The sequence below is a fragment of the Desmodus rotundus genome, chromosome 2 (genome assembly GCF_022682495.2).
Source record: "Desmodus rotundus isolate HL8 chromosome 2, HLdesRot8A.1, whole genome shotgun sequence".
NCBI classification, from domain to species: domain Eukaryota; kingdom Metazoa; phylum Chordata; class Mammalia; order Chiroptera; family Phyllostomidae; genus Desmodus; species Desmodus rotundus.
In genome coordinates, this window is record NC_071388.1 from 125802226 (window position 1) to 125825386 (window position 23161).

The 23161-nt window shown below is 48.2% G+C and overlaps 1 protein-coding gene across 9 annotated transcripts in view; it reads left to right on the forward strand.

The window, feature by feature from the left end:
- Positions 1-23161, forward strand: part of MGAT5 (alpha-1,6-mannosylglycoprotein 6-beta-N-acetylglucosaminyltransferase) — a 335766-nt gene that overhangs the window by 302871 nt on the left and 9734 nt on the right. For all 9 annotated transcript variants that reach the window (XM_053918609.2, XM_053918606.2, XM_053918607.2 and 6 more), the window contains 3 exons: positions 4322-4438; positions 10244-10318; positions 22553-22710. In XM_053918609.2, coding sequence (XP_053774584.1) covers positions 4322-4438; positions 10244-10318; positions 22553-22710 — 350 coding nt within the window. The remainder of the gene's footprint in view (positions 1-4321; positions 4439-10243; positions 10319-22552; positions 22711-23161) is intronic.

Here is a 23161-nt window from a genome sequence, read left to right on the forward strand (position 1 = left end):
TTCTTCATGACTTAAAAAGAGAATAGGCATTGAAGCTGCCCTCTAACCCCCAGGCATTTGGTTCCTCCTCTCCCTTCAGATGATTCTGCCAGTGCTTGAATGAGACTAGTTAAAAAGGGCACTGTGGGGTCCTTTCAACAGCTGCCCAGCAAGTGACCTCACACAGATGACTCCATGGGTCCTGGGCTCCCATGGGAGGGCCAGGATGCAGAAGGTCAGTTGACAGATGTACAGTGTGCCCTACACAGTCCATGGTGCTTGTTGCCACATTTGGGGGAACTAGTTAAGATACATTTCCTGCTTTCTAGGAGCCCATAATTTGATATGGAAGAGTGGTAAGACAGATGGATAATCAACCAAAATACATAAAGCAATAGTAAAGTAGATTAAGGAGGGAAGTTAATTTGGAATTGTGCCAGGTGGAGAATGTGCTGGGTTAGCTGAGAAGGGATGGTGGAGGAGCTGTGCCTTTAAGGAATAGAAGGAAAGTGGGATTTTAAGCTTCAGAGGCATGAATGTTGATGAGTTGGAAGGAAACCCCAAGGTCACATCACTTTATGCAGAAAGGCAGGTTCTGTCTGATGTTCATCTCCTCCTCTGCTGGAGACAATCCAGACAGCAGGCTGGGAGCCAGCAATGTCACATAGTTTGAGAGGAGCCAGTGAACTTGACATTAGGGCCAGGTGGGCCCCTGGACTCTGCTCTTTTAGCTTGCAAAAGCCAAAAATGTCCCTAATCAAAGATGCTGTTAATTGGGAAACAGGTATCAACAGTTCTATGGATTTCTAAGTGTCAAAAACCCCTAGAAATTATCTTTTTTTTCCCTCAGTAAATAGAAGAATTTCAACAGAAGTGTATATAACTATAGCTCTTTTTGTGCCCATGCTAATTTTTCACATTAAGCAACAATTGATCCATATAAATTGCATATATGTCTCTTCTTTGCCTCCTTTGGAGAGAAGAAAACATCTAGATTTTTCTTTGTTTTTAGAAAACAAAAATGCTTGGTCATTATTTTTTACATTGGACAAATTTTTAAGACCACAACGTACACTGAAGGGAACAAGTTCTATAATACCACAAGTAATGTGGTTGGTTCAGGTTATACTTAAATGTAACATAAATTGGATTTTTATCATTATTTTGGGAAACATATTAGTGAGTTTTTGATCATTATCATGACACCTTGTAAACCATTAGAGTTCCCTGGCTTCAGAGTTGCTGCTGTTGTTTTTCCCCCATGAAGAGAATTCATGTCCTCCTCGGAGATTTCATAGCCGCTCTAAAGTAATGTCTCATATTTAATAAGATTTTCGTTACTTTTACAAGCTATACTCCAGTAAATTTGCTGAATGATAGACAAGGAGGTAGCTCAGATCAGACGGTTCTCAATAAATGAACAAGAAGGAACATGACATCGGGGTGGGGGAGGAATAATGAATCACAAAATGCCTTACTCATACAATTAAGTGACCCTTAATAAAGGTAAATGAATAAACGGGAATAGCTCAGCATTTTGTGTTTCCCAAGAACTTAAAACAACCTTGGAAATAAGTGAAGACCTTATAAGGGGTAGAGGAGAGAGACTGCTGATATCTAAGTGGCTAAATAGCGACATTTGTGCCAACTTTTGCCCTGATTCCGTTGTAAGAATTGATTATGTAGTTTGTTCTCCAGGACACAGAATGAATATGGCGTGACATTTGCTTATCTCTAGAGGAGGCCTAGTACAGGCATAAATTCAGCATGGGATTTTTTTAGCTTGGCAAGTTTTAAGAGAATGATTAAAAGGCTAGTATTTACATTGGACTTCATTTGGTCTTTGCCTTAAGAACCCAATAGCATCACTTAATAATTATCATCTTCCTTTCTGTCTAAAGCTAGTAAGTTGTTGAAGGATCTAGATTTGAATTGGCTCAGTTGCTTTTTAGCCATGTGGTCCTAAGGAATTGTAACCCCCTCTAGCCCCCAGAATCCTCATTGATACACAGGAAACCTGATAAATAATGCATGTGCAGGTGATTAGCACAGTATCTGGCCTCGCCAGGGGCTTCATCATACACATTGAAACTAAAATATGTGCTGAGGGAAACAAATGATGTTTCCACAGCTCCGTGAGCCCGCAGGCATTCTGTAGGGTCTATTACTAACCAGGAATCTGAGCACAAGAGGAGTTACCTGTCAGAAGGAAGAAGAACCGAACAGGATAGCAAGGGGTGTGACTGGCAGAGAAGGCAGGAGCAAAGTGTAGGCTACTGTACCTCAGAATTGCGTGCTTTTCCTGATAGGGTGCCAGTGAAGGCTTGGAGCTGAGACTCAGTAACTTCCACACCCTGAGTAGTGCATACACGCCATCTGTGCGGCAGGGTACAGAGGATGGTGACATGAGCAAGATGGGGAGGTGCCACTTAAATCATTCAGTCCTCTTGAGTAGACTGGGGTCTGAACTAAAGAAAGAGCCCTCTTGACCTCTAAAGCAAAGGTCCCAACCCTACCAGACCCAACACCTCCTTTTATTACGAGAATAATATAACATCTACTTTTCCCCCTGAAATGAAATTTGTAAATAATACACCCTGCCTACATATGTAATTTCAAAAAAGAATGATTCTCTAACTCTAATATGAGATACATAAAAGCAAAATAATTTACAATAAGGTAATGCATATTTCAGTGTGTACGTAGTCAAGAAATACAGTCTATACCCAAGAGCGATACTGGAAGACATCATGGTGTGTTGCTCCTCTTTCTAATGAGTAAGTTTGTATTTAAAAGGAATAAAGCATGCAGCTGAATCTGATCAGGTCTTTTTTTGCTTATAGTTGACATGAAAGAGGAGCTAAATAAAAAAGTCCCTATATATACACACAGACAAGTATATATGCAATTGACATCAATGGGGTAGCTGCAAATACAGATCATTTGAGTGTGTTGCACTGGAGATTCGAATAATCTGAACGATGTTGACTTTGCTGCCATTTTTCTGACGTGGAATCAGCTTATTGGTGACATTCCAAATAAAAAAGACATCCCTTGATTTACGTGACAATCACGTTCCTAGCAAAGTCAGTGTATATAAAAACTCTGCCACGGAGCTAGATTCCTGTGAGCCCACGGGCAAGCCCGGCAGGGCACGTGGAGGCTGCGTGGGAAGCGGACCGTTCCGTGTTATACAGGACTGTCATGCACTTCATGGTGTGTCTGACGTCCCTCGTCTCGCCCCACCCATTAAGGGTAGCACCCCCAGTGTTTGTGAGAACTGAAAATTCTCTCACAAATGCCCAGAATGTTCCCTTCACACTGCAGCCTTCAAGGGATACAAGAATAAGGGGGAAAACACACTTGAGGGGAAAATTTAGCTGTCTCAAAGAAGGGGCTTTTCGAGAGCTGAGACTTACCAGTGCTCATACTGGGCTTCTTTGGCCACCCTTTCTTCTTAAAATAAAGCCCTCTTCAAAGCAAACACTGCCTTCCCTTGCTTTTCTGAATCGAGATTGTCTTTATAAATACTAAGTCTTCAGTGTTATGCTAATGATTATTCCTGAAAACCATTCCAAAATTCCCTGGTTTTATGGCATTATTTCTCTTTCTGTCACCTTTTATATGTGCCATTATTCATCCTCCTATGACTTTAAAGCCTTTATTGTAATTTTCCAATGCTTACCTGCCTATCCTAACTGACTTTTAACATACACAAGTTTGCTCTGGGTGATTTCAGGGCTGGGACATGATGGCAGGTAGTAAATCTTCATTATTTCTTGGTGTGATATTGAGAGGTTGGGGCCACCTGTAACATCTTCCATGTGTCCTGGTTATGACTCTTAACTCTTCTTTCCAAGTGGGGCGCAAGAAGTGGAGCCATCACCTCAGGCAAGGCCATGGCCCACGTGCCACCCATCCTAGGACCTCCAGGGACCCCTCCAAAGTCCTGAGGTCTCACCTCAAAGGGCCCAGGGTAGCCCTGGGCATCTGTCTTTTAAAACATTCCACGTGGACCTGTTGGGCGTCCAGGCAGGTGCTGCCTCAGTTTCCTCATCTGTACCTGTTAACGCCATGCCTGTATATCCAGATGGTTCTGGGTGGGCCCAAGAAATGTCCCACCAGTTCAAAAAAAAATGTGGAGCCATCACTGTTTTCTTGTTATCTGCTAATAGTTTGCTTAGGAGGTTTTGATAGTCGAGAAAGGACAAAAATAGTATCTTGTCACTTGCACAAGTACAACTAGGTACCATAAAAAGCCTAACACTTCATCTAGCACAGAAGGGTTTGTTTTTTTTTTAAGTGTATGTGAAAATCAGATGTTTTTTCTTTTCTTTTTTAGCTAACATCTCAGCATCCGTATGCTGAAGTTTTCATCGGCCAGCCACACGTCTGGACTGTGGACCTCGGCAATCAGGACGAAGTTGAGGATGCAGTGAAAGCAATTCTAAACCAGAAGGTTCTTTTATTTCATTTTCCCCCATTTACAATGTGAACTGAAAAGTGTGGGGTGTATCACAGGACCTTTGTTTGAGTAATTAAAACATGTCCATGTCAGCTTAACTCGGACATCAGAAAATATACCGAAGCCATAGGACTTGGCCCGCAGATTTCGTGGGTGTTCTGTGAAATGGGAACCGAGCTGGTGTCCAGATGTGTGTGTGGTTCTACGAGCCCTTCGACGTGACTCCCGGGGCCCAGACACAGTAGTAGGAGCTTGGATCATAGTACTTGCTTCAGGGACCTAATGATGTAACCCCCACAAAGACCCAAAAAGATAGACTTGATCTTCTAAAAAGAAGTGAGGATGAGGAATATTTAAGGAGATATTCCTGGGGTGTACTTTTATGTTGCATCCGTTTATTTGGCTTTTCTACATAAACATTTTCTAGAGTTGTGTATAAGTAACCACCATCTCTGGACTCTCTTGATTAATGCAGCGGATATTTATTGAGTACCGAATGCACACCGAGCACCTTCTGAGCCTCTCTAGGGGACACTGACTCCCAGAAACCTCGTCAAGGCTGGCTCCCTGCCTGTAGGAAGCTTACCACCAAGCAGGAGTGGTTTAAGTTACCCTCTCTTCCAACCCCCGGACTGTGGTGGCTTCTGTCTGGTGTACATCTCCCCTGCACTCATCCTGTCAGAGCACTTTCTCCATCCTGTTAAGATTTGTTAAGGGAAGCAGGAGAGGCGTGGTTGTGAAGGCAGACCGAAATCAGACGGTTGGGGTTTGGGTTCCCGCTCTACCCGTCCTAGCAGCGTCCCCTCAGGCAGTTACCTAGCCTTTGCGTCTCAGTTTCCTCGTCTCTAGTGTAGGCTAATAGTATGTACGTTAGAGGGCAGTTGTGGGGATTTAATGAGATAATGAACATAAAGAGCTTACGGCAGTGTCTACCACATGGTAAGTGGTTAGTTAGTATTATTAAGTCATTATTAGTATTACATATGTAATAATATACTACTCTTACTTTGTCTTTGATAGTCTTGATTTCTACTAGACTCTAAAAACATGAGGGCAGTGAATATATCTGTTTAACCTTCTGTGTTCTGAAAACCCAGCATAGTGATTTACCAGTGGACGGAGAGAGGGAGGCATAGATGGTTGCAGAATACGTTCAGTGCCAGTAACGTGCCAAAGATTGAGGAGTGTTGAGTTGGGACAGGCTTCCTGGAAACTGCAGCATTGAGTTAAGTCTTACAGGATGAGCATGAATTTGCAAAGTTAAACTGAGAAGTGAGCCCAGAATGTCATGGGTTCCAAGCCCAGTGAGTAAAGGGAAGAGCCTGGAAAAGCACGAATCCTGTGAGGACTGGCCATTGACCCATGTAAAAGGCCACCTTTCCCCTTTAAGAAATGAACTGTGAGTGGCCCACTGAACCGCCAGTTTCAGTTCACTCAAAACACCTCCAGGGGAACAAGAGCACAGCTCTGCATCGCCATGTCCTGCCCCCTCTGCAGAGGGGGTGGTTGTTGACTTTTGGTGTAACTTCTCAGAGTTCCCATCAATGGCAGATGATGTCAATCCTGGCCTAAGCAGTTTAGGGCACAAGTCCCCCAGAGCTCTGGTGGCCAAGCCAGCGGAGTGCCGAGTGGAGTGTGGTACCACTGGACTCCAACAAAGTGTCCCCGCACATCTACAGCTTCCCCACCAGAAAGCCATTCCTGTGGAGATTGAAGGTCTTCCTTCTTCCTTAAGCCTCCAAGTCCCTTAGTGTGTTAGTTTCTTGGGACTGCCATAACAAAGAACCACAGACTTGGTGGCTAAACAACAGAAATTTATTTTGTGACAATTTTAGAGGCTAGAAGTCTGAAATTAAGATGTCGGCAGGGCCGTGGTCCCTTTGTGTCTTCCACCTTCTGGGGACTCCGGTGTTCTTGACTTTCAGCTACAAGCACTTTAACCTCTACCTTCGTCATCGCATGGCGGTCTGCCTAAGTGTGTGTGTCTGTCTGTCTTCCCCACTTCTTATAAGGACATCAGTCATATTGGGTTAGAACCCACTCAAATCCACTGTGACCTCATCTTAACATCTACAGAAACCCTGTTTCCAAATAAGACCACATTCACAGGTACTGGGAGTTAGGACTTCCTCCTATCTTTTTGGGGGACTCACCACAACCCACATACTTAGTTAAGTGCACATCCCCCTTAAGTGGAGTGGTGTAAAAGCTGATACAGAGGCAGAAAACCTTCGGTCACGGAGTCCACAGACCTTTCCAGCAGGAGATCCCTTTGGTTGGTCAGAAGTCAAACAGGAATGCCCAGCACATGAAGCACCACGAGTGGGGGCCGCTCGCCCCTGTGTGGTGCAGGCCCTCTTCACTCTGTGGAAACGTTAGCGCTCCACACTCGTCAGCCTGTTTTTACCTTATTCCAAAAACTGTGTAAGGCCACTTATTTAAAAAAAAAAAAGTAATTATCGTGGCTGATAGGTATAGAGAACCTCTTTGTGCACATCTAGAATGTGTATACCTTTATGAGCCTTATCCCTTTTACTCCTTCTTCAGTTGAGAAGATTAAGGTTGAAGGAAATTAACTAATTTACTCAAGATCACACTATCATAAACAGTAAAACCTGGATTAACACCGAGGTCTTTTTGACTAGTTTGTTAAGGTAATACAGAAGATGAAAGCGAGAAAAACGCATGAAATGAAGTGAAGGGAAAGATAAGGGTAAGAAAGAGATGAAGTAAGGAATGAGATTAATACAAAACGATCGTCATTAAAATCCTTCCGCTGGTAAGGGAAGAAATGGGTCAGAAATCGGGTGTAAAGCATTCTCATCTTTAATTTACAAGATTTAATTTACACGACAGTCAAAAAAGCAAGAAAACACGACTCATCATGAAGAGAGGAAACAGTGAATTTTTATTCAGTTAAACTAGACCTAGAGATGTCCCAGATGTTGGAAGTATTATACAGCAACTTTGAAATGCTAGGATAAATACATTAAAAGCCTTGGTGAAATCAGTAGACAACATATGTGAAGAGATGGGGAATTTCAGCAGAGAGGTGGAAACTTCTTAAAAGCCAAATGAGAAAAAGCTAGTACTGAAAAATACAGTATCAGAAATGAAGAACTCTTTCAGTGGGCTTATCGGCAGACTGTACACAGCAGAGGAAAATATCCATGAACTTGAAGGCTTCTCAACAGAAAGTTTCCAGACTGAAACATAAGAGACAATGGAGGAGAAGGTGGGAAGGCAATGGAAAGTTTCCAAAGCCAATAGGAACTGCGCAGTGCAGCCAGCAGACATCCTTCCCATGGCCTATGAGTAGCAGTCCTTTTTCCACAAAGCAGCATGACCTAGAACTTTCCCCCTGCTGCTCCACAGCTGGCCCTGCTTGGGTCTCTCAGTGACTGGTTGTGGTTTCAGCATTTCCTTTCATTCCATCTCTCAAAGTAGCCTCAACTTATTCCTGAAGGAGTGTCATGCAGAAAACTATCTCACACACACACACACACACACACACACTCCAATCTTCTACATCACAGGCTCACTAGTGCTCTTCAACCCCGGAGCTGGGCATCTGCTCCTGTCCATAGCAGACGGCTAGTGCAAATCAGGGTGGTAGAGGTGGTTTAATACAATTTCATTTTTTTGCTTTTCCTTTATAGGAAAATTGTTTGGCTTTGTGTCTTTTAAAACAGTGAACTGGGCCACAAAGCAGTGAATGACTCAGCCTCCCTTTGGTTAAACTGAGTTTGGTTTCTAGGACAATACAGGAAGAACTATTTTGCTGTATTGCATTAGGCCCTTTGAACTAACTCACTTCCATTTGTAATGGATGCCCTTTGCAATATGTTGTAGGAGTGGCCCTCGAGTGTTCAGCCTGCTTCCTACCACATGCCCGGAGCTGCTGTCTCATGACAGATGACCACTGATGTTTGTTTATTTCACTCTAGAAATTCTACTTGTCTCCCTATAAATGAGCCCAATATGCCAAGTCCTCTGCTGTCAATTGTCCGTTTGTTTCTTCTATGAAACTTTGAAAAAAGACATGTCTCTAGGCCAGTTATAGGGAGCTTCTGGGATCATCCACTGATTGAATGTATAAATAACCTTTAAAAGAAAAGATAAAGTTTACATTTGGTATGAAGGGCTCTGTCAGGGTTAGAGAGGACACAGCAGTGCAAAAGCTTGAGATGAGAAGGCACAAGCTCGGAACAGGGAAGTCAGTTTTCAAAGTATTTTGAACTTTTCAGAAATGAACTATCTAGGAACAGAATGACCTCTGTTCTTACAGAACAGTCATGCCCTGATAGTATAATACTTAACGCTCACCCTCTTTTAGCTCAGCTTGGATGGATGTACCAGAGATGGTGAGGTACAGCTTGTGTGACACACCATCTAGTTGTATGTTTGAAGATACATTATGAAATTAGCAATCATAGTTTAAGATTTAAACTGTAGTGTGTATTAACACAAAAAAAGAGAGGCTGCCTTGAGGCCCACTGCTTGTGTGCCCACAGAAGAGTGTCTTCTGTCAGTTGTCCCATTTTCAGCTCATAGATGTTTTGTCCAGTTCTCTACCCTGTAGTCTCAAGATAGGCAAGTATAGACTTCAGAGGGAGATGATGATGGTGCCCCGTCTCCCATTGCCGACAGTGCTGTCGGGCTGTAGGAAGCTCTAACACGCTGTTTGCCAATGGTTTTCTGCCAAGTGAAATTTCCATTCCATTGGAAATGCTGGCTGGCTGCCCCGCACACACAGGCTTCACAATGTTGGCAAAGCACTGTGCAGCAGGATCGAACTCACATTCTCCCCTTCCCACGGGTGGCACGATATTGATCGGTCTGCCTCCCCACCCCAGCAACGCTCCCTCTGTGTCTCTGGCCACCCTCAATGTGGTCCAGGCTCCTTAGCCTAGAGATCTCAGTGCTTTTGTGGAAATCCAGTGAACCTCCTCCCAGCCTTGTCTCCCAGCCTCTGTGATTCTGAGCTCTACCCTCCTGCTGTCTTTGTTGGTGTCTAGTCTCATATTAATCACTCTACTTGGAATACCTTCTGCACCTTGGCTTGCTGGGATCACCGCTGACCTTGATAGCCCAGCATGAGCATAAGTCTGCTTTGACCTCCCAGCCTCCTAGGACCCTCTACATAAACTCTTTGTGGCACTTTATCACTGCATTTTTTCTTTCTTTTTTTTTTTTTTAACCACATATTATAGTTTTCATCACATGTCAATCTCACCTACAAAAGTAGAACAATGCTTTTGTCACCGTCATGGGTCCTTAAACCACTCATCGTGTGCCCCTCTCAGAGCAGTGAGCGCACATTCACTCACCAGCTGCTTGGGCGAACTTCGAGTTCCTGTGTGCCCCACACTGCTCAGCACTGAGAGGCAAAGACAGCCCGGCAACTGCGGACCCTGCCCCGGGGGCTTACGTCCTCAAAGTGATTCTCCCCACCTTTTGCTGAACGCCTTCTCTGTGCTAGACACTGACCTAAGTGCTTACTTTTCCCCCCCCTACATAATCTTCACTACAACTTCAAAGAGGCAGGTTTTTCTGGTCACCATTTTCCACAGGAAAACCTGAGGCTCAGGGATGGGAGGTAATTGGCTCAGGATCCCACAGGTAGTAAGGAGCAGTGAGGTTGTGAGCCCAGGTCTCTTACCTTCCATGTTCATAGATGCAGCCCCTCACAAGGCTAACTGCAGGATTGGCGCCTGAGTGTGAGTGAGTCAGTAGAAGACTGGGGAAGTGTCTCATATTCCTTGTCTTCCTCTTGTCACACCGTGTCTGTTTCCTCAGATTGAGCCGTACATGCCGTATGAATTCACGTGTGAGGGGATGCTGCAGAGAATCAACGCTTTCATTGAAAAGCAGGTAAGGCTCTGCAGAGTCCCATCTGTCTGTGCTATGTCCTGCTTCCTGCTACCCAGGAGGGCTCTCATGAAGAGTTGAGAGCTCACCATGGTTTCATGGTTATTTTCTTGATTTGAAAGACTCCAGAAGTTGGAAAATGGCTTGTTGGAATTCTAAAGCGTGCCCTGTCGTGGTCACCCAGCGGAGTCAGTCTGTCCTCAGGGGGAAGAATGTTCTTTATGACAGTGGCAGGCCAAGAGGAAACTTATGGGAGGAACGGGGTGGAAACCTGCCTTCGCTGGGTTCTGAGAGGCATCGAAAAGGCTTGGGGGCGGGGCACAGAGACGGCCTCTGGTCGCACCTGGTGGTCTTTCTCACCCCAAGAAAGGCAGGGTCTGAACCCTGTGGTTTCCAAGCATTTCTTTAATATATGTTCTCTAATTCCAAGTATGTTAAGACTTTTCAGCGGTTTTCAAACATCTTTTAAAACAGGACCCCTTTTCAAATGAAACTTTACATGAAACCTAAGTATATAAAACAGACAAAAGCAGAACTTGACTTCCCAAGCAGGGGAGGGTTCTGCCAGTCCCGTGACCCCATCAGAGTGTGGACGGTGGCTTGTGCTTGTGGAAGTAAAGGCCAAGAGTGTCGTTGCCATTTATAACACTCTAATTCCTCAGGCTTCAAAAGCAACACAGCTAGAAATAGGCAGACTGGGAACCCCTGGGGGTAGGGGAGTATGAACTCTGACCAGATTCCAGAAGTAAGGGGCTCCCCTGAAAGGGTAAAGCAGCGTGTCTTGGGGTGATCAAGAAATCTTTACACAATGGGGGATGAGGATTGTGCAGACTAAAATAGAAATGGTGTGTTGAAAATATAGTAGGCATAGATCATAGGCCCGGTAGAGGTTGCAGAGGAAAGGTTTGCACTGACAGCCGGTGGTGAGCAGCGGGCAGTCCCGGGTGCTGCTGCTGGAGAGCCAGGGAGAGCCGTGGCGGAGGCTTCAGGGTGGCGGTCTGATCCTCTGATTTTTTCAGCCAAGATGGCACACTGCAGCCAGCCACCTGGGTTCCAGCCCACCACCGTGTCTTTCTCGTAGTGGGCATGTTACTCAGCCTCTCTGTGCCTTAGTTTCCACTCCAGTGGAATAAGGTTACTAATAGAACCGCAGAGGGCTGAGGTGAGGGTTCAGTGAGCTGACACGCGTGACGTGCTTAGAACAGGGCTGGCACGCAGTGCTCAATAAATGCAGCTGGTACGTTCATTACCTAATACATTCGAGCATGTACAATATTGAAGTATATTCTTACATAAACATATTTTATTATTATATATTATACAGTATTACTCATCAGACTTTACCATGAAAGCTAAGCATTTGAATTATTATGCGGCTTTTGTCTGACACCTAAATAAGAATGACAGTATCGTCCTCCTAACTCCAGCAGCCATTTACCTACAGACTCCATGCCAGTGTGTACGGAGCTCATCACAGTGCATCATCTCATTGAATCCGCATGTAATCCTGGGAGGTGGCAGTAATGACCCCGCTCTCTGGATACCGGGAACTCAATCTCACAGTCACGGACTCACAAGGCCTGGAATCAAGGCTTGGTGGTGGGTGGCCTGCACCCAGCCCTGCACCCAGGGCACTGCGGGGCCGGGCCGCGGCAGGAAGCCCAGAGCAACGCTTCTCACCTTCTTTTACCAAAAGCAGCTGCCGGCCCTCCCCGAAGGTGCAGGCAGGAGCTGCTGTGACCTCCCCTGGCAGTGAGTTTTAAGACACGGCTCTTACGACCGTCACGGGAGGCCATCTGCGGTTTTACTAGGACCCCGCAGCTGCTGCCGCCGAAACCCACCTCCTCCTTTCCCATCTCCACTTCCTCGCAGGGAAAAGGGTTACTCACCACCACAAGGGAAAGGACTCTTCATCAAGTTTATTTGAAGGCTTCGCTTTCTTTCTTTCCTAGGACTCCTGAATCCCAGCCAGTCCTTAAAGTTCTCATGGGGCCCATTCTCTTTAAATCCTATTACTCAGTTTCCTTTCAAGCAGGGAGGTCGTGCACCCCAGAGAGACCTTGGTAAATGCTACATAATGCAGGGGCCACCCCCATCTTGTTTGCCTCTAAATACCATGTCCCTAGCCCTCTGCTTGGCACATAGTAGGTGCAATGAATGAGTGGGTGAGCGAGCACGTGCCTTCTGATTTTGTTGTGGGTGTGCACCAGGAAGCTCCTCGTGGACCTTAGGATTGGAAAACATGTCACTAAAACATCCTAAGGAGAACATGCTAATGAATCTGCCCTCCCACACCACCTCCTGGCTGCAGACTTCTCTGCATCACTCTGTGGCTCACAGACGTCCAGAGCTTGCTCTCTTGCCTGCTGTTGTTCATTCATTCATCTGCTCAGTAAGTACGTGCCAGCTGCATGCTGTGCCCTGTGCTGGGGGTTGGGATAGAAAAGGTGTTAAAAGACTTGTCCTTGTCCTCAGGTAGCTTCAAGTGTCACAGAGAGGCCAGTCCAGGCCACAGGCAAAGCCACTGGTGTAGGTTACGCCCTGTAACAGTGATGTGACCAGGGTGCTTTGGGACCTTGTAGCTGGGCCCGCGGGTGCAGGGTCTGTGCTGGAGCACTGGCAGCTGAGGCGTCTTGAAGGCCCACTGGGGCATGGAGGGCAGGAGATCCAGAGGCAAAGGCCTGGAGAGAAATAAAGAGACATGGTGGTGAAATACTGGAAGTTTAGCTATGACTGAAGAGAGAGACGACGTGAGAGCATGAGGCTGGGGAGGAGACGGGTCACCAAACGAGGCTCACAAATACAAAAATCACAGATTCTCAAGTGCAGAAGTCTGATTTGACTGTGGCACAGGTGCAAGGCAGGGTGAGGGCAGTGGTGTCGTCAGGTTGGTGTTTTAGAAAAATCATTCTAGGAATCTTCTAGGTATTTCTTATTAAACATTCTCCCAGGGCTGCAAGAAGAGCCATAAAGGGGCCCATTTTGAGTTTGTTCCAGGCCTCTGTGGAGGTGTTTATTGATGCCATTATGTTCCCCCAACTCCACCGGAAGACAGGAAGCCAAAACTCCAATGGCTGACAGATTGGGTCTTCTGCCTCTAACAGGTGTCTCCAGGCCACGGTGGTTTGGAGCTTTGGGTGTTCATTATTTTTGTAGCTAGAGGGGTATCTTCAAAGAGCAGTGAGACTGGAGAGAGGGGTGTTTCTGGTTTGAGCAGGAAAGCCTCAAGCTCTGAAGAGGTGGTAACACCTCAAGCTTCCCTTAGGAGCATCAGCTCTAATTAGGCTGATCTCTGCCTCCAAGTCCTCCCTGTGATCTACAAGAGGAACAAGGAAGCTTTCATCCCAGAGCCCTTTCAGAGGAGTCCGTCAGGCTCACCGAAGGCGGCGGGAGCCTGAAGAGGCCAATTGACTGCAATTGTGACAGCCCCAGGCATCCACGTACAGCTGAGTGGTTGACAGCAGGACACCTGCCTCGTGCCTGCCGATCCAGCTGGAGCGTCCAACAAGAGAGTCCTGGCTTCAGGAAAACCACTTGCTTTTTCCCTTTAATGTCCTTGCCTCCCTTTTACTGTGTGAAAAAAATGTTGATTTGGATTGCAAGCTCTTTGAAACCATCTCTCTCAATGAGGTCCTCTCTCCAGCAGCAGGGGGTGGCAAAAATCCTGTGATCCAAGATCAGGAGTGCCATTCTTCCCTGACTTGAGTGGGCCCAGGCCTGTCAAGTTTCTCGTGTATTTCTCGGCAAAGACTTAGGTTCTTGCCTCAGGCCACAGAGTATAGCAGGTTCTTTTAAGTGAGTGGCAAATGACAACGCTCTGATTAATTTCTCAAAACCATACCTACGTTCTTCAACCCTACTTTCTTGTGCTCATGTTATATGGCAAAGAGCTGGGTAATTCATGTGAAAAGCATTTTGGAGATGAGGGAAAAATGAGTTAACTCCAAGAGCCACTGTGAGTCAGCTTCAGTTCTGGGGAAATCGACTCATCTTGAACTCCGTGGGGAGTAAGGGCAAGCCTGGTAGTGAATCTGGATAGTCCAGGTAGGGGCAGTGGTGGAAGTGACAGGTTGCAGGGCAAGAAGGAGAGGAATGGAAAGGGGGAGAGGTTATTACTGGGCAGGGGGCCTGGAGCTGAGCAGGTCTGCCTGGGGCCAGCCAGTATTGTGTGGGCTCTTGACTTTGTGCAGGAAAGAATTCACAGTATCAGTCCAGATGAGTATGGGGGTGCATTTATTAAAGCTGGGGGCAGTAAAACAAGGAAGGGCTTAGCGTAGAAGCAGCAACAGGAGAGCCTAGGCTGGGCTGCCTTCGCTCACTGGGAAGTCTCAGAAAAGGGGCCTTGGAAACAGGTTTGGGGGATTAGCCTGGGATGAGCTGCTACTACCCACTGCTCCCCTGGTTGCAAGTCTCAGAGTTTCTTAGAGTTTAGGAGGTGCACGCCTGTGAGGATAGAAGTGGGGGAAGAAGAGAGGAAAGGGAATGATGCAGCCTGCTCCCCAGAAGGAGAGGGTGCTCACTGACTCCTTTGTCTTAAGCTTTTATCTCTCTCTTACAGGTGGGAATCTTTCTTAGGGGAGGTCTCAGCGGAGGGCTTCAGCAGAATATTCATCAGTTTTCCAGGTGTGCTCTTCCATGGTCCTGGTCTCTACTGATTGGTCAGTGCCAGGGCAGGGCACTAACTCGTTTGTCATTGCAGCTGGTCCTGGCATCTGGGCTTGGAGCTGAAACACAACTGATGCTTAGATGTAATCTCTAGGGAGGTGACCTTCTGCACCTGGCTGTAAATTGCTCAGCCATTGTGTTCTGCTCTCTGTCTCAGTTGCCCTATTCTACTTGCCAAGGAATTTTCCTAGCTTCTTACTATGTCGAATTATCACTATTCAGTGCTACTGTTTGTCTAGCAAGACTGGGTGGGTAAGGATTAAGCAGTGGGCTCTCTCCCCTCTCTTTGTGACCTGGGCAAGTGTCCTATCTCACTGCTCAGTCTGTTCAGTGGGGATAAGACTGCTTGCACCGCAGGTCTGCGGGGAGGAATCAACAGATAAACACATGTTGAGGGCTAAGACAGTGCCTGGCACAGAGTAGAGCCTTACTTGCCACTGCAAGAACCCAAACCAAACCAGGGGGGAAACCAGGTGGGGGGGGGGGGTTAAGATTTCATTTATTTATTTTTAGAGAGAGCAGGAGGGAGGGAGACAGAGAAGGAGAGAAACATTGATGTGTGAGAGAAACATCCATTGGCTGCCTTTCACCTGCCACCCAGCCATATGCCCTGACCGGGAATCGAACCAGCAACCCCTTGGTTTGCAGGCCTGCACTCAGTACCCTAAGCCACGCCAGCCAGGGCACAAGGTGTGTTTCTGTAAACAGCTTCATTGAGGTGTAGTTTACAAACCATAAAATTCACTCCACGTGAGGATACAATTCAGTGACTCTTAGCAAATTGATAGTTGTGTATGTAATTGCTACAACAATCTAGTTTGGTAACGATTTCATCACCCCAAAAAGCTTGCATTTGTGCCTGTTTGCAGGCAGTCCTTGCTCCCTGACCCAAGCCCTAAGATCTGTGTTCTGTCTCTGTAGCTTTGCCTTTGCTGGAGATTTCTGGCTTCCTTTCCTCAGTGTAATGTTTGCGAGGTCCACGCACATTGTATCGCGTATCAGTGCTTCGTTCCTTTTTATTGCTGACTGACTGGTATTCCTTGGACATACCACAGTGTGTTCATCCGCTCACCAGCCGGTGGACATCTGGGCTGTTGCCACCTTTCAGCTCCTGTGAAGAGTGCTGCTGGGAACATTCACATGCATGTGGACGTATGTTTCCCTTCTCCTGGGCCCTTCCCAGCAGTGGAAGGAGGTGGAACGTGAAAGGTGGAAGTCTCACTCTTTCCAGGGTGAACCTGTGGCGCACTGATTCGCGCGTGTAGGTGGAGCCCATTGCGGAGATTGGTCCCCACAGCTCAGTTTCCCCACCGCCCCCTCTGTTGCCCTGGTGGAAGCACACATTCACTCCCACCACTGGGCACCGCCCCAGGGTCCACCTGGGAACAGAGTTCACTCCTTTTGAGGACAGCACAGGCTGGGAATGGTGGGTACCAACCAACAGGCAACCGAAGTGTGTTTAATCTGTTCAGTCAGTCAATATTTATTGAACATTTTTTCTCTGCCAGGCCCTGGATTCCCCAGCTATAATATAAATAACAAATGTGTTCCTTATCCCTCAAATAACTGGCTGAACTTGGCTCAGACCCCAATTTCACAACCTAGAACTTACCCCTACTTCCCCCACAAACACACTTTTATTTTATTTTTTACAAATTCCTGCCCTTACTTACTCTAGATCCTGCATCCAGTCCTATATCTGAGCCTGTCCTTTCGGTTCCGGACAATGTGAGTTCGCACAGAAATCCACTCGCACCTGATTATGTCGTGGATGTAGTAACTCCGTTAAAGGTCTGGCCTGGACTGCATGGGGGCGAAGAGTTTGTGAAAGAGATCCCACCCCCTGTAACCAAGAGGGAGGGGCACGCCAGCCCTCCACCAAGTTCTGCTCTCCCGGGGAGCCGCCCCCCGCTGTCCCTCCAGCTCCCCTGGCATTTTTGTGAAGAACACTCCCCAGGGTACGCACCCACACTTCTTTTCCACAGTAACTTGTGTTCGCTCGTTCAGAACGTTGCTTTTTCTATAAATTTGTGATGATTAATAAGCCTTTCTCGTTATAATTGCTGCAGGAAATTTTCAGAATAGTCAAGCAAATTTAGGGAAATTGGGTGACTGCTTAAAATAATTGTTAAGAGAGGAATGCAGATGTTCTCTATTCAGAGTGGGCTTGTGAACCAGATCAAAAATCACTATTTATGCCTCACTCTGTATAAAGCCTCCCTCGGTTAGCATATTGTTCTTTCCTACTTCTTCGGTCAAAGTTCCAGCATGCCCAGCCATTGCATACAGGTGAACACCTCTTTACCGAGCACCAATTATCTGCAAAGCACCATGTTAATGATAAACCACTAACTCCTGTTCATACTACAAAACCCAGTCTAGAAGTCCCTATTTTCTGGAAGCTTTCTAGAATAGCTCCCACTGTCGCCCTTCCCCTCCCCACAGAGTTAATTATTTTTCTCCTCTGAGTGGTCTGTGCCTTCTTGTTCGGACATCGGTTTTGTGCTGTTGTGATTTTTTTAACGTTGGCCTCTTACCCAGCACTGCGCATTGAGCCTTTAGTCCGGAGACTGTGCTTCATTCGTGTTCGTATTTCTTTCACCTAGCGAGGCTTTAATAGTCATTTGTAAAGTTTGGAATGGACAATAAGCGAACCTTCGAAGCCAAACTGTGAGACAGGAGTGTTTCATGGAGGTTTGCTGAACAAAGTTGCCTGGGTCTGGGCTGAGGCCGGTACCTCTCTCCCACACCCCTGCCTCGGTCACCAGAGGTGGAACTGAAATGGGGCACCCAGGCACTTCCTGACCTGCAGGTCCTTCACTTCATTCTTTTAAGAGCACTTATCACCCTTTAACACGTATATATAATTTATTTGTCTTGTTTTTATGTCTTCCTCATTGATTATAAGCTCTATGAAGACAAGGGTTTCGGTTCCTTTTTTTTTTTCCTCACTGAGTCACCCCCATGGACCTAGGAGAGTCCCTTGCATGTATATAGTGACAGTAAGAGCCAACCGCAGGTGGTGTTATTTACATCAGGCATTTTTCTGAGCACTTTATGCATTATAATTAATCACATCTACAGCTCTGGGAGGTAGCAGTTGCTATTTTCTGCATTTTACCACAAAAAACAGGCAAGATTATGTAACTAGCCAAGAGCACTCAGCTAGTGATTGGAGGAGCTAGATTCAAACCCAGGCGTCTGAATTCCTCCCAGGAGTTCTGAACCATTATGCTTTTCTGATTCTTAGCAAGTATTTTGTTGAATGAGTGAATGAACGAATGAGAGTGAGGAGACAAGTTGGCATTGCTATGTTAGCCTGTGCTGAGGTTGACAGAAAGAGAAGACCTCCAGCCTCCCATGAGCACCCGGGGGAGCTGGATCTAGTGGTAAGAAGAGGCTTATGGCAGGGGTGGCAGTTACAGGTGTGCCCTGCAAGCAGCTGGGCAAAGGGCTGGCTCTCGTGGACAAATCGCCATATGCAATCCAGGCAACTTGACTTTTTACCTCTGGATCCTTGATGGCAAAAAATGGTTGACCTTGGAATATTATCTTTAACATTTCTAGGTACCTTCTTAAGAGTCACCTCGTTTTACCGCACAGGAGTTACATAAGGACTGAAGGACAAATGCAGGGAAAGCTAAAGGGACATCTGTGAAGTCCACGAGCTGGGGCCAGAATCACAGCCCGGATCACCACACTCCCCCCGGCTTTACCTGTGACAAGGCACAGGTCCCGTGCTTACCGGGAACACCTTTAGGCCTCCCTTTGCTGAGTTCTACCAGATGGTTCACCAAGCGTTAATCATGTCCTGCTATTTTTTCTATCCCCGATCCTAATGGCCTCTAAAACAGACCTCTGAGAGGATGCCAGACCAGCACCCAGTGAGCCCTGAGTAAGAGTGACAGGGCCCCCAGTGCATGTATAATTGAGCTAAGCTCACCTGTTGAAGGGGACCTCAAAAAGGTCGGCTGCACTGGTGTCCTCAGATCCGCCCTGCCGCATGGCGCAGAGGGCACTTCCTTTGAGCAGACCTCAGGGTGCAGGGTGCCCCGCATCTGCAGAGGCAGCACTGCAGTTCCTGCAACCTCTGTGCGAGTGCAGGCAACCCCCCCACCCCAGTGAGGGACGGGGCGCAGGAGGTGAGCATGAGTGGGCCACCTGCTGATTTGCCAGCCTTCTGCGCAGCTCCATCACTTAGTCTGTTAGCATCACTTTCTACAGGTGAGTGATGGGGACAAGTCCAGACTGAGTGGCGAGCCCAAGGCACCACGGGGAAACAGCTCCAAATCTAGGCCCTCTGACTCGAAGTGCCTGTTTTGGCCACATCACATCCTCGTTTGTGTTGTCCCTGGGACTACTTCACAGACCACGAGAGTTTCTTAAGAGACTGCTAAACTCAACAGGTCTAGCGAGACTGCCCTCAGCTCTAACTGCCTGCAGGTGTCACATAAGGAAAGACATTCACGGTTTTCTTGCAAGCTCTACAAGCCAGAGTTCGAGCCTTCAGCCATGGTGGGCTTCCAGTTCCCCAGCCGAATGAAGGGTTGGGCCCAGCTAAATCCAGGAGGCAAAGAGCGAAATTCTCACTTGGCTCCTAGTGGTGTAGATGGTGTGATCGGACCTCGGTTTTTCTGGTGGCTTGGCTTGCCTGTTCTGGACAGTCACAGAGCAGGCTTTGGTGTATGTTGGATTTAAAATCTCCTTATAGTACTGAGAGGCCATAGAAGTTACCAGATGTCTCATAAAGATAGATAAACAAAGGAGCTTACACTAGCCAGCCAGAAAAACCAATTAAGAAGGATCCCTTATCCTTTTCCCAGTGTCCATGCCCACACTCAGCTCACCAGCAAAACTACATTGATGGCAGCCATCCTCGTGAGACGGACAGAGAGTAAGGGCCAGCCAGTGCATTGCCTTGTGCTGCCGGGTAAGAGAGGGACAGTCACCTGTGAACACCCTGTTTCTAGTCAGGTGCCCCCAGGCTGCAGTCGAGCTGCGACCCTTAGTGACGGCATCCGGACCAAAGTTCGTGTGCCGCCAGTGCCTCAGCGAGCACGTGGACTGAGCTCAAGGTTGTCAGGAACCTGAGGAGTCCAATAAGCGTCTTCCCAGCCAACATGGCCAGAGCTGTGTGGGGGCACCCTCTGCTCACCCCAACCCCCGCTGCCATCTATGACTTTCAGAAGATTAAGCTGATCCCAATATGTCTACATATTTCATTGTATTGCTGTGGTCTCCGAATTATTACTCGTCTGGAATCTTCGGTTTTCAGCTGGTAGGGATCCAGGCCTGGGTTTCCCGACCACGGTGCAGTGAGGGGTTTCTCTTTGTCAACCTCCCAGTTCACCCGGGCTCAGTCACGTCCCCTCGTCACGGGGTGCTGTGCAGTGGCAGACGTCATGGGTTTGCGTTATATTTGGGGTCTCGGTCACTGATTGGAACAGACCGGAATAGAAGCCCCTTGAGTGCTCAGCACCTGCCAGTGGCCTTTCTCAGCAGGTAGCAGCGCCTGTCCTTCAGGAAGGAGGTAGGAAAAGCAAGAACCATGGGGAACCATCAGTCATCCTCTTTATTTTTACCACGCGGAAACTGAGGGGTCACAACGTTGTGTGTTTCCTCCAGAGTTTCCCGGCTGGTGACAAGGAGCAGGAAGTACCCGCAGAGCCCGCTGCCGGTAGAGCCTGGGTGCATTTCACTTTGCTCTCGTTTGTTTTCATTTTGCTGGCTAAAAGTAATACACACAGGTTTTTTTAAAAATTGCGAATGATACAGAGGCCCCTCCTGGGGGCAGCTCAGGCCTGCTTTCTAGGGGCCGCACCCAGCTCACCGCTAGGGCCCCCCCCCCCCCCCCCCCCCCCCCGCAAGGTCAGGCTGCCCCGCCCCATCCTGCCTGCAGGCCTCCACAGAGTGGGCGCCTTCCTCTGCCCGCACCAGCTCCAATGCTATCCATCAGCTCCTTGTCTGCACAGTGGGGAAGAAAACTTGAGGAACAATATAACATTCCAGAAGGACATATACTGAAAAGTAAATTTCCTTACCACTCCTGATCTTGATCCTCCGTTTCCTTTCTCAGCAGCACCCGTGCCAAGGGGTATTCCCGCAGGAGCGAATGCGCGTTCCTGCGCATCTCTCCGCCTCGTCCCCCAGGGCCTGACACAGTGGGAGCGCTGCGCAGCATCCTGCACGCGGCTGCTTTTGCCCCTTGGTGTAGCCTGAACGCGATTCATGTCCACAACAAAGACCTGTTGCATTTGTGTTATTATTTGTATCCAAACAGGTAACTGTTACTTGTTTAGATACAAATAATTGGCTGTTTCACTTCTAATGCTTCTGTTCTGACAACACCGCTGTGATGTCCTGTGCAGGTGTCTGCACCAGGTGTGCCTGTATGTCTGCAGGGTGGATTCCTACAAGTGGGGTTCGGAGCCCGGGATCCCAACCACCACTGGGCACTCCTGGGGGCCAGCCCGCCCCAAAAGGAGTTAAACTTGCAGGTCCCCTGCACAGCCAGACAGCACCTTCCGCAGGTGGGACAGCCCGGGGACTTGGAGGACAGTGTGAGCAGAGCGAGCTCTGGCCACCAGTGGGGCATGGGTGGGTGCCAGAGCCAGCACTGCTACCCGCCCAGGGTGGCTTCGGGCTCAGCTGAAACGAAAGCTGGGCCCCAGGTCAAGGAGTCTCCCTTCTCCTCTCCCTTTCCCCAGCCCCACGCCATCCTCTCGCCACCCAGCATGTGCGCTCATGCCGGCCCTCCATCCATGGAATGTCCCTCTGCCCACCCCACCCTGGGTCTTCCTTGGGCGTCCTGGGTGCCTCCAGTCCCTCTAGACCCTGGGAATGACTGGCCCGGCCCCATTCAGAGCTCCCTACGCCCTTGCTGGGGCGCCTCTCTAAGGGGTTTCCACATTACTTCAGGTCCTATCCCACGTCCTCAGTCTTTTTACCTCGCTGTTGAATGAATTAGTGCGGTGTTGGAATTGTTCTCAACCAGCAATGCCTGAGCCCCGACCAGAGCTATGACCCCTCGAGAGGTCCTGTGAGCAGTGCCCACTGGCACCTTGCTGTACACTTGGCTTCACGAAGTTGAAACTGGTGCTCACACGAATATCACGTTAGGTGACTGCCACATTAGGTAGACACTGGGCATGTCTTGGGAATTAGAGCAGAGGAAACCGAACAGCTGGTGGAGGGGGCCCGGAGTAGGGCCCTCAAGGGCGGAAGACTTTCGAATAGCTGGGTTATGTACTTGCTGGTGGTAATGGTGATAACTGGCCTCGGTCACTGGCGGCCGGTGCTGCGCATGTGACAGCATCACCTCTCGTCCTGTGTGGGAGGTCCTGCTGTCCCCTTTGCATTTGAGGAGGCTGGTAGGTGGAGAGGTGAAGAGCTGACCCAAGGCCATGTTCTGGCTGAGCCCAATTCTAACCCAAGTGTGTCTGGCTCCCACCTCCTCCCTTCACTGCCCCGCCCCTCTCAGCAGGCAGCCTCCCCTTGTCCCACTGCGGGGCAGGCTGGGGATCACCAGCTGCATCTTTGGTCCCTTGGCTGACAGCTTCTTTGTCATTCTAGGACTTCTGCCATGGGCAAGTGATGTGGCCGCCCCTCAGTGCCCTGCAGGTGAAGCTTGCTGAGCCAGGGCAATCCTGCAAGCAGGTGTGCCAGGAGAACCAGCTCATCTGTGAGCCTTCTTTCTTCCAGCACCTGAACAAGGAAAAGGACATGCTGAAGTAGGTGCTGGGGTGGGGTGGGGTGGGGGCAGCTCAGCTTGCCTGTGGGTTTGAGCTGGGTTGAGAGGGATGAGGTTTTCATTTGCAGGCTGCAGCCGGATCCCCCAGAGGAAGTTCTCCTGGTGTTGTTATTGTTAGGTAGATGAGGTCACCTGGCATGCTGATACATTTAGAATTCGAATGGGGGTGCTGTATTTGTGTAACTAATGTCAAGTCTGGGCTTAGAGATTGTGGGAGGTGTTTACTTTGCTAACGTTACACCAAGAACCACGGGAGCAGAGTGGGCACAGAACCACAAGCAGCTGCCTGGTTCCCAGATGGCCCCCAGCTGTCCAAGCAGCGCAGGTGGTCGGTGACGGCCTTTCCACCTGGAGTCGGGAAGGAACGAGAAATGCGGGCAAGGAGCTGGCTCGGAACCGCCCGCAGCAAAGTCAACTGCCACCTTCCCCTG